The sequence below is a fragment of the Asterias rubens genome, chromosome 10 (assembly GCF_902459465.1).
Source record: "Asterias rubens chromosome 10, eAstRub1.3, whole genome shotgun sequence".
Classification (NCBI taxonomy): domain Eukaryota; kingdom Metazoa; phylum Echinodermata; class Asteroidea; order Forcipulatida; family Asteriidae; genus Asterias; species Asterias rubens.
In genome coordinates this window covers 9,266,667-9,284,344 of record NC_047071.1, presented here as the reverse complement: position 1 = coordinate 9,284,344, position 17,678 = coordinate 9,266,667, and the positions used below count along the sequence as shown (strand labels likewise).

At 41.3% G+C, this 17,678-nt stretch overlaps 1 protein-coding gene across 1 annotated transcript in view; it reads left to right on the top strand.

The window, feature by feature from the left end:
* Positions 1-17,678, top strand: part of LOC117295747 (uronyl 2-sulfotransferase-like) — a 48,665-nt gene that overhangs the window by 25,363 nt on the left and 5,624 nt on the right. The window contains exons 3-5 of the mRNA XM_033778477.1: positions 980-1,056; positions 1,233-1,352; positions 15,336-15,418. Of these exons, the coding sequence (XP_033634368.1) occupies positions 980-1,056; positions 1,233-1,352; positions 15,336-15,418 (280 nt within the window). The remainder of the gene's footprint in view (positions 1-979; positions 1,057-1,232; positions 1,353-15,335; positions 15,419-17,678) is intronic.

The following is a 17,678-nucleotide window of genomic DNA, read 5'->3' as shown; positions in this document are numbered from 1 at the left end:
AAGTGACGCAGCCCTGCTTGACTCCAGTTGGTGGCCGTCATGTCTTTATGCAGAAGATTGACGATGTTAATGAACTTCTGTGGACATCCGAAACGAAGTAGTATGCACTACTGGGCCTCTCGATTGGCAGAGTTAAAAGCTTTGTGAGGTCAACAAAAGCAAAGTACAGTTGTTGGTGCTGTTTGCGACACTTTTCCTGCAGTAGACGAGCCACAAAAACCATGTCAGTGGTACCCCTGGTTGGTCTGAAGCCACACTGTGATTCGGGTAGAACTTCTTCAGCAAGTGGGAGAATTCGATTCAGGAGAATATGAGCAATGGAGAGAAGAGATATTCCACGATAGTTACCCAGGACTTGTCCCCTTTCTTAAAGATGGTGACTATTGTTGCATTTTTCAGGTCTGGGGGAATCATCTCTTTTCTCCAGATCTTGACTATTAGGTTGTAAAGTCGATTTAAATTGGCCAACTACAGGGGTTATGGTCGAGCAAGGCATGCTGGGAAAAATGGCGCAGTGAGATCGATCACCCCTGGGAACGAGGTTGTGTCCAAGGCTCTTTACGCAAGCACCGGCCTGCTCTGAATTCACGAACTGCATAGATACTATACCGCACGGTACACAGCAGTACTTGATATCCGTGGCGTCGAAGCATGGCTTTTCGAGGCATCAAAAAGGTTACAACGAGGCCGGTAATTGTGGTACAACAACCCCGAAAAACCATGCTTCGACTCCACCGCATCAAGTACTTTGGTGTACCGTGAAGTATAATATCTAGATGCAGTTCGTGAAATATAGCAGCGGGCGATGTATCTTCACTTCTTGTAAGACCAATGCCTTTGGAATTTGTACACATTTGTTTGTTTTTCTCCCTGCAACGGGAGGCATCATTGCCATCACTTCATTTGGGAAAACTAAAAACATCGTCAGCAATTGTCGTAGTTAAAGGTTTCAATTTATAATTTTTGTTTTCACTTTCAGACTGGGTGAATGGAAATACCACGATCAAACCTGATGCAGGAATGGAGTCCTTGCTTTGGAAACCCCAAACTGACGATGTAAGTAAAAAAAAAGCATAAAAAACAAAACACTTCAGACCGTTCATTCCTATGATCTGAGCCACTTCATCAGCAACCATTGTCACTATCATAACAAACATGTTGTAAGCTGTACAATTATGAAAATGTTTTTATATCCTGTATATTTTTCTATTATTATTATTTTTTCTATGAAGGTAAATCTCAAGGTAATTTTCATTTGCATCCCTAAAACTGGAAGCCGTACGATGGCTGGCCTGGTTAAACAACAACTCGGCGAAAAAGGATTTCGTCATGTCGGCGTTAGATTTACGAAGGTAACACAACATATTTTGTTTTTAGAGTTGTGTCACACTTTTGAACGCCTTGTTTCTTCACAAATGCAATATGTTTGTGTGAGATTGGCATCAGTTTTTTTGTTTGCAACTTATGAAAGCCCTTTAAAAATCTAGCTCACCCCTGCACTGGATGCTGTACACAGATTTGATAATCAACAGCGCCCTCTTTGGTGGGCAAAAAGAGAGCGCTGTTGGGAATTCCCCCACAAACTTTCGCGCCATATGATTTTTACACATTTTATTGTTATTCAATACCTGATGACGTCATTATGACGTAATTAGGCCTGTGCTGTCTTAAAAATACTAAGGTTCAACTATCTATTGAGTTTCAAGGTTCAAATCGATCTCAATCTTGAGTTATGCCGTAGATAAGCTCAAAAGTTGTTTTTTATGAAAAAAACACGAAGGCGAACTTTGACCCAGGGAAACGACCCGGAAGTTAAGGTGGTACGATTTTAGCGTTAACTTTTCAAATGTTGTCCAAGTCTTTATCTATCCGATGCCCAAGTATGAACATCATAGCTTTTATATTTTTTGAGATACGGCAACAAGCAAATGGTCATTTTTTAACATTAAAAACCCTGTCATGACGTCATCATTCTAAAAAAGTGGCGGTTTCATCAACTCACTGGTGCCTATGTACATAGTAAGTTTTAAGTTTATACAAGCTTAACTTTTGTTTAAAATTGCTTGGGAAGGTTCAGAGGTAAAGAAGAACACGAGGAAAATTAAATCTATGAACAGATTGTTGATAGCTTTTTAATTTTCACAGAAAGTAAAAGTGTAAATCTATTACATTTATACCTTTCTTTGCACAGAAAACAAATGCTAAGTTTAATACTTGTTAAAGCGATGTATTTTATTAGTAAAGAGCTAACTATGTGCAAAGTTTGAAGGTTTTGTGATCCTTGTGATGTTTAACTCAAGAGTAAACTTCTTAAAAGGTTAACTGGATTTGGGGAAACTTTATACGAAACAACAGTTTACTAATTTTAGACTTGTGAAGTAAATAACTGTAAAAGACTTATTTATTAAGTATTACAGAGGTTTCGCAAGTGTACGACACGGGTACAGATACAACTACGATAACTGGGATGCACGTTAGATTTTGTTAGGCATTAAATAAACACTTATTTTGAAAAGCAATGATTTGTACACAAAGCTTTACCGTTTAGCGCGCTAAACACTGCCGTGAGTGCCGGATAGAAACACCCTTCACGAGTCGATGTCACGAATCCGCTTCCCGGTGTTTGATCAAAACATAACCAATGTTCGTCTTTTTCTGGTTGCATTTTCTCACATAATTAAAAGTCATACGAATTACTGCAGTAGGTGGCCATCTCAGCGAAGCTTCGTCTTTAATTCCGTTTTGATAATTAAGCCATGAGAAGGGCGAACAGGGGAACAATTTGACGCCGAATATGATATGAGCGGACTTCAATTGTAAAATGTTGGTACACCATTAAACTAGCGCTACGTTGTAAGTACAATGACCTGAGACTTGTCAAAACATGAATCGAAATCACGCGTACAGTCAAACGATGCACTATTCCGAGCAGAACACACAGGCCTCGTGGACTGAACAAGGTGTGATCAATGGAGCGGAACGGCCAGCCAAAGCGCTTTTGCAGTGTACGCAGTTATCACGCGGGTCAACACATCCGTGGGCTTTATCGTCCGATTTCGACCAGAGTTTCAGGTCAAATTGGTATCATCTCTGTGGGAAAGTTTGAGCAGGATCACTCATCTATAACGGGATGCAAAATTTATGTTGAAATGTTACGTAGTTTTAGAGATCAAAAATTGTAAAACCTTTGGTTTGAACCGGAAGTCAAGGTCAAATGGGGTCATTTTGTGTGTAGCGTTTTTTGAAGTTTGATCGACCTGTCCGATGATATGTAGATTGTCAAAATCCACCATGTGGTTCAGGAGTTATGATTTCTTTAAAATATTTAACTTTGATTTGTTGTAATTCAAAACCTGATGACGTCATCATGACATCATTAAGTTTGTGTGGTCTTATTATTAAGGTTCAATTGTCTGATGAGTTTCAATGTTAAATTCCATATCAATCTTGAGTTATGACAACAAATTGTCTTTTTTTACAAAAAAACACAAAAAACACAAAGGCAGAGTTTGACCTTCCGGTACGACCGGAAGATGAGGTCATACGATTTTGGCGTTAACTTTTCAAATGTTGTCCAAGTCTTTATCTATGTGATGCCCAAGTATGAACATCATAGCATTAATATTCGTTGAGTTACAGCGAAAAGCAAATGTCGTTTTTCAACTTTAAAAACCTTGCCATGACGTCATCAATGACGTCATCATTCCCAAAAAGTGGCGGTTTCGTCTACTCACTATTGCCTATGTACATAGTAAGTTTTAAGTTTGTACAAGCTTTACTTTTGTTTAAAATTGCTGGAGAAGGTTCGCAGGGAAAGAAGAACGCGAGGAGAAAAAAAAAAAAAAAAACAGAACAATAACAATAGTTGTTCGGCTGTTGGCCGAACACCTAAAAAAAAAAAAAAAAAAACAGAACAATAACAATAGTTGTTCGGCTGTTGGCCGAACACCTAAAAAAAAACCCAGAACAATAACAATAGTTGTTCGGCTGTTGGCCGAACACCTTACAAATGTGTACAAATTCCAAAGGCATTGGTCTTACAAGAAGTGAAGATACATCGCCCGCTGCTATATTTCACGAACTGCATCTAGATATTATACTTCACGGTACACCAAAGTACTTGATGCGGTGGAGTCGAAGCATGGTTTTTCGGGGTTGTTGTACCACAATTACCGGCCTCGTTGTAACCTTTTTGATGCCTCGAAAAGCCATGCTTCGACGCCACGGATATCAAGTACTGCTGTGTACCGTGCGGTATAGTATCTATGCAGTTCGTGAATTCAGAGCAGGCCGGTGCTTGCGTAAAGAGCCTTGGACACAACCTCGTTCCCAGGGGTGATCGATCTCACTGCGCCATTTTTCCCAGCATGCCTTGCTCGACCATAACCCCTGTAGTTGGCCAATTTAAATCGACTTTACAACCTAATAGTCAAGATCTGGAGAAAAGAGATGATTCCCCCAGACCTGAAAAATGCAACAATAGTCACCATCTTTAAGAAAGGGGACAAGTCCTGGGTAACTATCGTGGAATATCTCTTCTCTCCATTGCTCATATTCTCCTGAATCGAATTCTCCCACTTGCTGAAGAAGTTCTACCCGAATCACAGTGTGGCTTCAGACCAACCAGGGGTACCACTGACATGGTTTTTGTGGCTCGTCTACTGCAGGAAAAGTGTCGCGAACAGCACCAACAACTGTACTTTGCTTTTGTTGACCTCACAAAGCTTTTAACTCTGCCAATCGAGAGGCCCAGTGGTGCATACTACTTCGTTTCGGATGTCCACAGAAGTTCATTAACATCGTCAATCTTCTGCATAAAGACATGACGGCCACCAACTGGAGTCAAGCAGGGCTGCGTCACTTGCTCCCACCCTATTATCCCTGTATTTAGCTGCCATACTGTTTCTCGTTGGGGACCGCCTTCAGCCTGGGGTAAACATCGAGTAACGCATGGATGGAAAACTCTTCAATCTTGTTCGTTTGCGTGCCAAAACCAAGACCACTGTGACTGCAGTAAATCTGCTTGAGTGTGCAGATGATTGTGCAATAGTTGCTCAACATGTTTTTTTTTATAGGGTGTCGTGGCCGAGTGGATAAGAACACCGAACTCAAGCTCTGGTGCTTCTGTTCAGCAGAGTGTGGGTTCGAATCCCGGTCGTGACACTAAGTGTCCCTGAGCAAGACACTTAACTATATTTGCTTCTCTCCACCCAGGGGTAAATGGGTACCTGTGAGGGCAGAGATGGTTCTTGTGATTGATTTAGCCGAGTAGCGCATATTAATATTGCACAAGGCTGTATACTCCCCACCAGGGAGCTGAGATGGTTTAAGGAGTGATTTAAGGCCCAGTGACCAGGGGTAATAATGTGAAGCGCTTTGGGACGCCCTCTGGGTGTGAAAAGCGCTATATAAAAACGGGTTATTAGTGGCACACTCTGAGGCTGGCTACAATCCATTCTAAACCTCTCATGATGCATACAAACGTCTGGGGCTGTCTCTCAACATTAACAAAACGAAGGTGTTTCAACAACCTGCTCCTGGTCAACTCTCAACTGCTCCTAAAATCCTCATTGGTGGACAAGCATTTGAAAACGTGGAGCACTTTGCCTATCTCGGCAGTCAACTTTTCCAGAAAGCCAACATCGATAACAAAGATTCATCACAGAATGAACAGTGCGAGTCCTTCCTTCGGAAGGCTGCATCGTGTTTTCAATGATCATATGATCTATGAACTCACACACCAAACTTCTTGTATATAGTGCTGTTGCAATCCCCTCGCTATTGTACGGTTGTGAAACTTGGGTTTTACATATCGCAGGAACCTGGGCCCAATTTCATAGAGCTGCTTAACGGTAAGCAATTTTTTTCGCTTAACGTAGCAAAATTAATTGCTTAAAACCATTCGGATTCCATGCTAAACGTACACGAGCTTAAGAACGTAAACAATCTGCGCGCGGAGATTTTGGATCGTTTGCTTAAGCAAAACAGAAGAAGGCAGTGTATTTTGCACTGTGTGCATGGCCTAGGGCTGCTTAACGGTAAGCAAATATGTTGGCTTAACGTAGCAACAAAAATTGCATAAGCGTAAACCTATTGCTAGCTAAAGCACGTAAACAAACTGCGCGCGCAACATTTTAGATCGTTTGCTTAAGCGAAAAAGAAGAAGGTGCTGACAAAATGGCGGGCGAAATAAATGCGGAGTGCACTCGAGTGGCGATAAAAAAAAATCTCCGCCTTCTGTGTCTGATATGTATTATTTGTAATGGTTCAAAGTGCCCCTCGAAAGGTTTACACACTAACTTGAAAGTAAACAAGAAGATTGTACAGCATGATTCTGAAGCATTTTAGACACATATTCGCTACACCTACCATACAAACACACGTACAATCACCGCTGTGCCGGCACAATAACATCGTTTGCAATGAGTGTTGCACTATGCGCTGTGTGAATAGGATGCTTAAGCAAAATAGAGGCTTTAAGGACCCTCTTTGTTTGCTTACCTATGTAAGCAAAAAACTTTGCTTAAGCAAGGGTATGAAATTAAAAACTTGCTAGGTGTACCCGTTAAGCACAAAATCGACCGTTAAGCAGCTCTATGAAATTGGGCCCTGCTGACATTGGAACGCTACCACCAGCGCTGCCTCAGAAGGATTCTTAAGATCAAATGGGAAGACCGCCACACGAATGCAAGTGTCCTCACTGAGGCAAAAACCACCAGCATTGAAGCAATGATCATCAAACACCAGGGCCCAATTTCATGGCTCTGCTTACCGTAAGCACAGAATCGGCGCTTACGGGAGCAGGGAATTCTGTGCTTGCGGCAAGCGTATTTCACGGGTTAGCGGCGAATTTGTGCTTCTGCGCGTGCGTACTTCACGTTACTAGGCATTCTACGTTTACAAGGCTAGCGCAGAAATTCGGCGCTTGCACGTAAGCGGGGAATCGCGATCGAAGCATGAGCCATGAAATTGGGCCCAGCTGAGATGGTCTGGCCTTTGCGTCAGAATGTCAGACGAGCGCCTTCCTAAAAAGGTTATACTCTACTATTAGCCAAGGACAACGGACTCGCGGAGGGCAACGGAAGCGCTACAAATATACCCTAAAAGCATCGCTACAAAGGTGTAGTCTCAATACTGCTTCCTGGGAGAACCTGACAACAGATCGAGCATCATGGAGGCAACTGTTGCACAGAGGCACGGCTAGTTTTGAAAAGAATCGACTAGCTCAGGCAACAGCTAAGCGTCAGCAGCGAAAGGAGAGGGAACGTGAGAGACATCTCCCTAGTCCAACCCACCCTATAACTACAACCTGTGACACCAGGGGTGCGTTCCACTAGCGCAAACGTTGCCAACATTTGCGCACGTTCGCCAACAATTTCAAGTGGAACGAGTTGTTCGCTGCCACCGTTGGCGAACGTTGGCAACTTTAGGCGAACATACTTCGGAGGTGTTGGCGAGTGGTTTTTAAAATGGCGGACAAGCATACGGTATTATTTCTTTGTCACAAACATAATTACATTGTATTTTCGGTGGATGATAATGCAGATTTGGAATAACAAAGTTAATTAGTTGATGTAATGACGTCAAAAAGAGGACTATTGCAGCAAACACGAAGTTAAAAAAAACCCTACGTATGGTGCGCGCCATCTTCATTTCAGGGCGCCGCCATGTTGACATCGCGTATACGCACCAATCGTTCAAACGATAAAAAAACGTTTGCGCGAACAGTTGCGAGTCGTTTGCGCGAGTGGAACGCACCCCTGCCTGAGAGTATGTGGCTCACGGAAACTCTTCCTAACTTAGGATTAATCTTAGGACTTAGGACGGGCTCAGTTCCGTATCCAAATACGTAGGACGCATTGAACTCATCCTAAGTTAGGACGGGTTACTCGTCCTAACTAGAGTTAGGATTGATCCTAGCGTTTCGTGAAATCGGCTGCAGCTACCTCAACCCTAGCCCTGGCGGCTTTACACTTTCGTTTTGTACTACAGTGACGTCCTGGACATCAGGGTACATTTCTGGGGCGGAAAATTTTCACAGCTTCATAACTCAAATCTTACCTGCAACAAGCCACAAATTTCAACAGATTCACATTCTATGGCTGCATACATTTTTCTGCGGTGGGTTTTGGTCCTCATATATTCTTCACAAACCCGTCATTTTCATGAAATAATGCAGCTCCAATGTTAAAAAATTCCCGTTTCGATCGTTTTTTCACAGTGTTGTCTGTTGTCGTGCGTACGCGTATACATTCGCGTGCAAGACGCATGATGCAAGCTTAGACGCATGAGTTCTCGGTCACCGTATCTTGACTGCACAGCTTTAACACGCAACACAATTCAAAATTTGCGCGTCGTGCGTGCGTCTTGTGTACACACGGCAGACTGTGAGAGGAGTACGAACAAAAATGGGAATTCCTTAACGTTGGGAGCTGCATTATTTCATGAAATTGACGGATTTGTGAAGAACAACTTACGATCAAAACCCACCGCAGAAAAACATATACTGCCATGGAATGTGAATCTGTTGAAATTGGTGCTTTCTTGCAGGTAAGATTTAAGTTATGAAGCTGTGAAATTTTTCCGCCCCAGAAACGGGCCTCAATAGTTAGGACTCTGTTCCTGTGTACAGAGAAAGGGTCCTATATAGGGCTACCTCAACCCTAACAACTTATTTTTTTTTTCTCTGGAGAGCATCTTGTCTCGACATCGAGGGATTGCTTATTATGCTAGCACACATAAATGGGACATAAATGAGCGTACGTATTCATTATTCAATCTTTTCTACGCGCGCACGCATGTCTTTCGTCATAAAGGATTCGGGAACTTTTTCAAAATGTCCACAGATTTACATTAAACTTACATGGAAGCTTCCCTTCGAATATTACTAACTAAGGTTGTGTAGTTTTTGAGAAATGAGTAAAACAAGTCACAAAATCATTTTGGTATCATGAGACCAAAATTATTTTAGGATGTAAAATCCCCTTAACCAGTTATGATATTATACCAAAACCATAGCATAACTGGTTAATACGTTTTTACATGCTAAAACTGAGACGAACATTATTAGTTTTACTCATTTTCTCAAAAACTACAGCACCTCAGTAAGTAAAATTAAAGGGAAGCTTTCTACTATCATAATCAGGGGGGGGGGGGGGGGCGGAAGGGGTATTTCGCAATCATTTGCTAGCGCGTTTTTGGGTACACTCCATTTTAAAAAATAGGTGATTACAATATTAAACAAGAAAAGATAACATGAATACCGCTGAAATTCTCTTTTTAACAGCACTGGAAACATAACAGTACTTATTGTTAGAGCATTTTCAATTGTTAAACTGGTTAGTTTTACATAAAATGCTTAAACATTTTACCGAAGTTTTCCGTTGGCTTATTGCAGCGGCCAACGTGTATGAATGGGTCCAGGCGGGAGTTTTGTTACAAAACGTCACCCCTAAAATGGCTATAAACATCGACATAATGTGAAAAAAATTATCGTTCATCCTCTGATTTTTTTTACTAAATGTTGTGATGAGGGATAGATCTTTCATTCCTGAAAGTTTAAACAAAATCCCTCCGTACATCCTCTGGATTATTGACGTTTTTTAGAGGTATTTTTGAGAAAATGATTTCTGCCTATACTTGGTTTCCACGCAAACGATCGTCTGTTGACGGATGGGAACATTCGCCGCAGGTAATGTTAATTCTGAGGCAAGCGCACATCTTAAACATAATATGTAAGACATGTCGTTTACGCTAAATATATATTGCTTATTAAATTATTAAATTATTAAAGCAGTTGGCAATGCAACACAAAATCATTTACGATGTTTTCTAGTGTAGACATTGGGTGAACTAACATTATTTAGAGATAAACGCACCTTTTGATTAAATGGACCCGTCCAGGCAGTCTCAAAGGCCGCGCTTGCGTTCAAAAGGGAGAACGTATTCGAAATATTTTAATTTTATACAGGGAATGTACGTGCACTACATAGCGCGCCGTTTGCGTAGGTTTGTATGGAGAGCTTCGACTGGCGCTCGTCGGGAGAGAAGAATGAGATTATTTTCAACGTAGGTAGGTGGCGGGTTCGTGGCGCGACCCTTTCCGCCCCCCCCCCCCCCCCCCCCCCTGATCATAATCTTCAAACTGTGTTTGCTAAGAAAAATTTACCCTTTAAAGAATGTTTTTGTTTTTAAAAAACGCGGGCGTGATCAACACGCAGATAGTTAAAACTTCGCGCACACGCACTTGACATCTATATGCACATAACCAATTTCCTGAGCCAATCAGCGTCGTTTCCAGACATAAAGAACCTTACAGTCCTTTTTGTCTGTGGTCGTTTTCCCAGTACATCACTACCATGCCAGGGCCCAATTTCATAGAGCTGCTTAGCACAAAAATTTGCTTAGCATGAAATTTTTGATAAAAACAGGATCACCAACCAAATTTCTACTTGATTTTCAGGGTAGGCAAACAACAGCTGAATACCAGTAACAAGCAATATGCAACAAACGGACTTTTGGTTGGTAATCCTGTTTTTATCAAGGAAGGAATTTCATTCTAAGCAAATGTTCGTGCTTAGCAGCTCTATGAAATTGGGCCATTTGGGTTAGTGACGAGAGGTATCGATAGGGCGCGCTGCCCATGGTAGCGAAGCTGGCTTGGTCAATGCTAAGCACAAAATGGTGTGGTTGGCTCACTATAATCATAACAGGTTTAACCATGACACTCATCAAGCTCTACTGTCTACACTGAACATTTTTATTTACCTTTAGCTTGTGATGTTGCAAATGATTCATTGGGCGGGTTCGTAACTCCGGCTCCTCCTTTTCGATGAGTAAGTCTGCTCAAGTTGAGTTTGGTCGAAGATGATGAGTAAGATTGGTAGATTATTAACCGATAAGCAGAATTCAGGAATAAGGCGACCAAACAGCACACAAGCAGAGACTTCTTTAACGGCATCTTCATCGTGTCAATTAATATTCAGCTTCATGAAATCTGGAATCGGTACGATACACAGCGGGAGCATTAAGAGTTTAAATAAGACGACCAGATAGTGCACCTGAAATTTTTGTGGGTTGATCAAGGTCATTTTGGGGGAAAACTCCCAAAAACTATCATGCAGTTTATCACCAACCGGAAAACGGATAGGCAAGCAAAAAAATAAAAACACCCACCAAACAAACAGACAAACAAACCTCCCCCCCCCCAACAAACATCACACACCACTCAAAAACCCAACAAACAAACAAACACACTAACAAACAAGCACCCCTACCTACAACCCAAAAAATCAACAAACAGCCCCCCCAAAAAAAAAGAAAAAAAAGGAAAAAAAAAAGAGCCGTTCAATTAATGCGAAAATTTTCATGGGGAATTTTGTTATATGACATTACCAAATAAATGCTTCAAATTTAACCTACTCCAGGACAAATCATTATAAAGATAATATTTCCCAAAATCAAATAGTGTTTTCCCCATGCATTTATCTGCGTGTAAATGTTAGTATAAGTATACTGGAGACGTAGCCCTGGCGGCCTTACACTTTCGTATTGTACTACTACAGTGACGTCCTGGACATCAGGGTACATTTCTGGGGCGGAAAGTTTTCACAGCTTCATAACTCAAATCTTACCTGCAACAAGCCACCAATTTCAACAGATTCACACTCCATGGCAGCAAATGTTTTTCTGCGGTGGGTTTTGATCGTCATATGTTCTTCACAAATCCGTCATTTTCATGAACTAATGCAGCTCCCAACATTAAGAAATTCAAATTTTGTTTCGTACTCTCACAGTCTGCCGTGTGTACGCAAGACGCACGACGCGCAACTATTGCATTGTGTTTGCGTGTTAACGCTGTGCAGTCAAGATAATGGTGACCAAGAATCCATGCGTCTTGCATCATGCGTCTTGCACGCGAATGTATACGCGTACGCACGGCAACAGACAACACTGTGAGAAAACGATCAAAACGGGAATTGTTTAAGTTGGGAGCTGCATTATTTCACGAAAATGACGGATTTGTGAGGAATATATGAGGACCAAAACCCACCGCAGAAAACTGTATGCCGCCATAGAATGTGATTCCGTTGAAATGAGTGACTTGTTGCAGATAAGATTTGTTATGAAGCTTTGAAAATTTTCCGCCCCAGAAACAAGCCTTAATAGTTAGGACTCTGTATATGTGCACAGAGGAAGAGTCCTATATAGGGCTAACTGGAGACGGAATCACCGTGGTTATTAAAGTCACGTGGAAGTGGTATTTTGTCAAAATAAAGCTTTTGCCACTAAAATGTGTTTTGATGAGTGGAATATGAATAAGGGAATCAATGTATGGTGAAGAGGTTTTCAACTTGTGGTTTAATCCCAACGAGGCCTGGTTCTTGATAATTTTACCGAGACGAAGTCGAGGTAAATTGTCAAGAACCAGGCCTCGGCGGGTTTAAACCACTAGTTGAAAACCGATTCAACACACTTTGATTCCCATTCATAAATACATTTTGGTTAAAGCCATTATACACTTTCGGTAAACAGTGTTGTCCAAGTCCCACACTTCGTGTATCACAACTAATATATAAAATAACAAACCTGTGAGAATTTAGGTTCTATCTGTCATCGGAGTCGGGAGAAAATAACGGGAAAACCCATTCTTGTTTCCGCGCGTTTTGCCGTGTCATGACATGTATTTAAAATAAATCCGTAATTCTCGCTAACGTGAATTTATATTGTTTTATATTGTTCTCAAAAAGTAAAGCATTTCATGGAACAATATTTCAAGAGAAGTCTTTCACCATTACCTTCTGTAAACCCTGTAAATTATTTGTAAATCTGTGAACTTTTTTTGTTCCTGTACCGAAAGGGTATAATGGCTTTAAAATGCGTAATAAAGTAAGAAACTCTGTAAAACTTATCCGTTTCCGAGTGCTTGAGCTCTGTATGTTTCCACCTCCATGGTATGGTCAGTATGCATGTTGAATGTCCATGTACGATGTCCGTACGCGTGTTAGTCTTGTTCCCAGACCCCAAAATCTCCGACTAGGCTCTGTCGAATTTAGGGTCCGGTATCACCCAAAATCACGTGACCAAACAGGAGGAATTCCTCCTCTTTCGAAGTTTTCCGAAGTTATCCGAAATGTTCCGAACGTGTTGTCGTCAACATTCGGACAGTATCGTTGATGTTCGGTACGGAATTGTAATGTCAGTCCTGTCGGCCGTAGATCCAGGAGTTTTTATGCCAGTTATTGCCAATGCAGGCGTTGTGTCTAAATAAAGCGTTTGCAAAGCGATGCGACAAGTTCAAAATATATAAACCTGGGAAATCGCTCCGGGATCTGGTAAGTTTTTTCCTTTTTCTTCAACAATATTTGTTCAAAGGTGTTTTGACTTGAGTGTCATTAGACATTGATTGAGGATTAAGATTCATGATTGTTAAAAGTGGTAAAAATGGGCTAAAACCTGGTGACTAGCTGTCGAAATTATACGTGTTGAACCAGATTGTAATTAATTGACGATCACAATAATCTCATAACCCTCCGGCCTGGCGGCCGTTGGGAAGTCGGAGGGTTAACGTTTAATATCGCAACTAGTAGTACGTGCTGACATGGTTTCCCTGGAGATGACCCCCGACCCTGACAAGTTGCGTCATGCTCTATTTTTAACCGTGGGTGATACCTGACCTAACATTTTTAACAAGAGACGTCAAGGAATCTTTGGTCAGGGAACCAGACTATACTCGTGTTTACCGGTTCCGTTCGTGCGCATGGGCGTATAGTCTTGTGCATTCGCTGGTTTTCCTTTCACACACAGCACGGCCAACTCACCGACAGCGCCTGCATCGCCAGTAACAAGAAACGTATTGCAACAAGACTAGCGCGGACAACCGGGTATAAACTCTGGTCATTATAAACGGTTTAAACACCCCCACGTGACGCACTCCCACCAATAGGAATAGCGAAACTGTTTGAGGTATTTATGAATAAACAATTAACTAAGGTTTACAAAAATCAGGGACCCGGACCCCACACCGTAAACGTTATGACTAACGATGCCCCCCCCATCTTTCAAGACAGAATAACGTCCTTGACATGTACACAGAAATTGCGTTTGGGCTGTGCAGATCAGAGAAACAGGAAGAAACTATAAGTAAATAGTAAGCTTCCGGGTACAACCATGTGTAAATCTCTGAGGGTGAGTGTTGGCTCTGAGAATAGCCAGTTTGGTCTCGACGTTTCGAGCAGCGGCTCGTCTTCCCTTGAAGACGAGCAGAGTATATTGTTTCTTCCTACTTGAAGATCGCTTCAGGAGATTTTGGGAAAGTGCTGTCACAAAATTTGATTGCTAAACGCAGATAATGAAGCTTTTCAAATGAGTTGATAATTGTTTTGCACAGAACGGTTTTTTCCCCCTCTCAGATGTTGGAAGTTCATGCCTATTTCAAGCTATGATGCACCATTTTTTGCTCTAATGTTTGTTTTTTTTTCATCTAAAAAACAACTCAATTTTAGCTTCGTATCCATATAATTTCTGCATATAATGCTCAGACGGCGTTTCATCCCTATCATTACCAGCATCGTCGAGGGTGGATCAAGACAAGACATTTTAGGGGGAGGGGTTCGGGTGGGTGGGTATTAAAGATTGAGCATGCTATAAAGCGGAACGCGGATACGAAGCTATAATTCAGTTGTTTTTTTAGATGGAAAAAACATAGATCCCCACCTGAAGATGCAGTTAACCCAAAATGTTCTACTGCTGCTCACATGTTAAAGACAGTGGACACTATTGGTAATTGTCAAAGACTAGCCTTCACAGTTGGTGTATCTCAACGTAAGCATAAAATAACAAACCGGTGAAAACTTGAGCTCAATCGGTCATCGAACTTGCGAGATAATAATGAAAGCAAAAAACACCCTTGTCACACGAAGTTGTCTTTCAGATGCTTGATTTCGAGACCTCAAGTTTAGAACTTGAGGTCTCGCCTCAAGTTCTAAACTTGAGGTCTCGCCTCAAGTTCTAAACTTGAGGTCTCGAAATCAAATTCGTGAAAAATTACCTCTTTCTCGAAAACTATGGCACTTCAGAGGGAGCCGTTTCTCACAATGTTTTATACTATCAACCTCTCTCCATTACTCGTCACCAAGTAAGGTTTTATGATCATAATTATTTTGATTAATTACCAATAGTGTCCAGTGCCTTTAAAGGCCTCATGTTATGTTCGATTCTTTGTGCCCCTTGTTGGCCTAAGATTGCACCACAGACTATCTAGAATGCAAAATGATTCCATTGTAACTCATTCTCCTTATTGGGTCATATTCCTGTTTGATATTTTTTGTTGACAGGTTGAAGGTGACAGACGCAAACTCTTCAATCAAAAAGGGAAGATTCTTTTTGCCGGACATACAAGACACATGGAGTTTCAATGGTAAGTGAGAATAAAACGAAATTTGGGCGAAATATTGGACAGTTAGGGGGCCGTCACAAGTTTTTGAAATGTTCAAATCATACGGAGAATACTACTTTTGAGAAATTTGCACATAACTCAAATATAAACTTTTAACACATTTCGTGGTTTCCAACCCCCCCCCCCCCCCCGCCCCCTTCACACTCTAAGCATTGCAAACTTTGGACCTTTCTTAACTTAACGCCAACTACTACTGCGTTTGTAGATAATTAACGAACCACATAAATTACAAACATAGACATAATTGGTGTTTGTGAACAAACATATGGCTGTTCCAAGTTGGATTATGTGCTTCAATGCCCAAGTAAGGAGTCTATAACTGCAAAAAAAATGGAAATCGGTTCTGTAGTTCTTCAGACATGGTCCCACTTCCGGAAGTTGAGGTCAACATGGGGTCATTGTTATGCAAAAATAATTTTAGTGCTTAAGGCGTGCATGTAACCCTATGGCGTTTGGGAATGGAAACACAACGTTTTGAAAATCTCGACGATTATACAATAGCTGTTCCGACCACTACGTCGGAACATCTATAGTGTCTCCAAACGAACATGCCAACCAATACATGAAACCCAGTCAATTAACCAAATACAATATAGTCTTTCGGTAAAAAGATACCTCCAAATTGTGAGTTGTTTTCGGCACCATGTTTGGGCTAATTAGTACGGTAAATTAGTTCAGTCCGAGGTGTAAATAAAACAAACAAATTGTACGATTTAATGGCAAATGCACCGCTCTCACAAGTTATTAATTCCCTCGTTTGACATGACGCGCCCTAAAGTCCCGAATGAATTTGTTACGGCGCTATAGGAGACCGTTGGGACGCTAGGTGGCAGCAGACTTACCAGGTAAATTTCCATTGTTTACGTAGTTCTGAGCGTGCGCACATGACCGAGAACAATAGATGTTTACCTGGTAAGTCTGCTGCCACCAAGCGTCCCTCAACAAATTGGGTTTGCCGGTGTATTTTTGGCCTGATTTGCTGTAAACCTTTTGCCAAGGCCTTTCGTGGCCTGGACAGCTTGGTAGAGCTGCGGTCCCAAGCGACTGGAAGGGGAGACCACGCGTCCTATAGCAGTGGCTAAGCCTCTATAGCCTTTACAACATGTTTGTGTTTTTGTAAATTAACCAATCAAAACGCGGACTTTCTTAAGTTTGGTCCATTGAAGCAAAAATTAATGGCACAGCTGACGGAAAACACAGAAAAGAAACGAATTCAGACAAGCATGGTGAAGTTTTGGGAAATACATTTTTAAATAATGTTAGAGATTGATGGATCCATGGCAATTACTTGTGGACATGGGAAAATGGTAGTTATTATATGAATGCAACATACATGATTACATGAATGCATCAATACCCCAATTTTTTTTATTGAATCTAAGGTGAATGATTGTTTTTGTATTCCGAACGGCTGATCCTCCGTCGCTTTTGATTGGTTTGGCTTTTAACTGCAAACAAATAATAATTGGCAGAATTCAAGTACAAGTACATGTATAAAGAAAAACATGAGAAACCTCTCAATAAAGAATGTCTCGTGTTGTATCAACCAGTCATTTGGAATTGTGGCTCTACGAAGCTGTTAAAGCCACGAAGAAATTTAAAAAGCCCATAGGTTGTAAAGTATGATTTGATCATTATAACAATAATGTTAAAGCCCTTATACACTTTCGGTACAGAACAAAAAAAAGTTCACATATTTACAAATAATTTTCAGGGTGTCGTGGCCGAGTGGATAAGAGCACCGAACTCAAGTAAAGCTCTGATGCTTCTGTTCAGCAGAGTGTGGGTTCGAATCCAGGTCGTGACACTTGTGTCCCTGAGCAATACACTTAACTATTATTGCTTCTCTCCAGCCAGGGGTTAATGGGTACCTGTGAGGGCAGAGATGGTTCTTGTGATTGATTTAGCCATGTTGCGCATGTAATTGTCGCACAGGCTGTATACTCCCCACCAGGGAGCTGAGATGGTTTAAGGAGTGATTTAAGGCCTAGTGACCAGGGCTAATAATGTCGGAAGCGCTTTGAGACACCCCGTGAAAAAAGCGCTATATAAAAACCGTGTATTATTATAATTTACAGAAGGTAACGACGAAAGACTTCTCCTGAATGGTAGTCCATGAAATGCTTTACTTTTTGAGAAAACATTAAAGCAATATCAATTCTCGATAGCGAGAATTACTGATTTATTTTAAACACGTGTCCTGACACGGCGAAACGTGCGG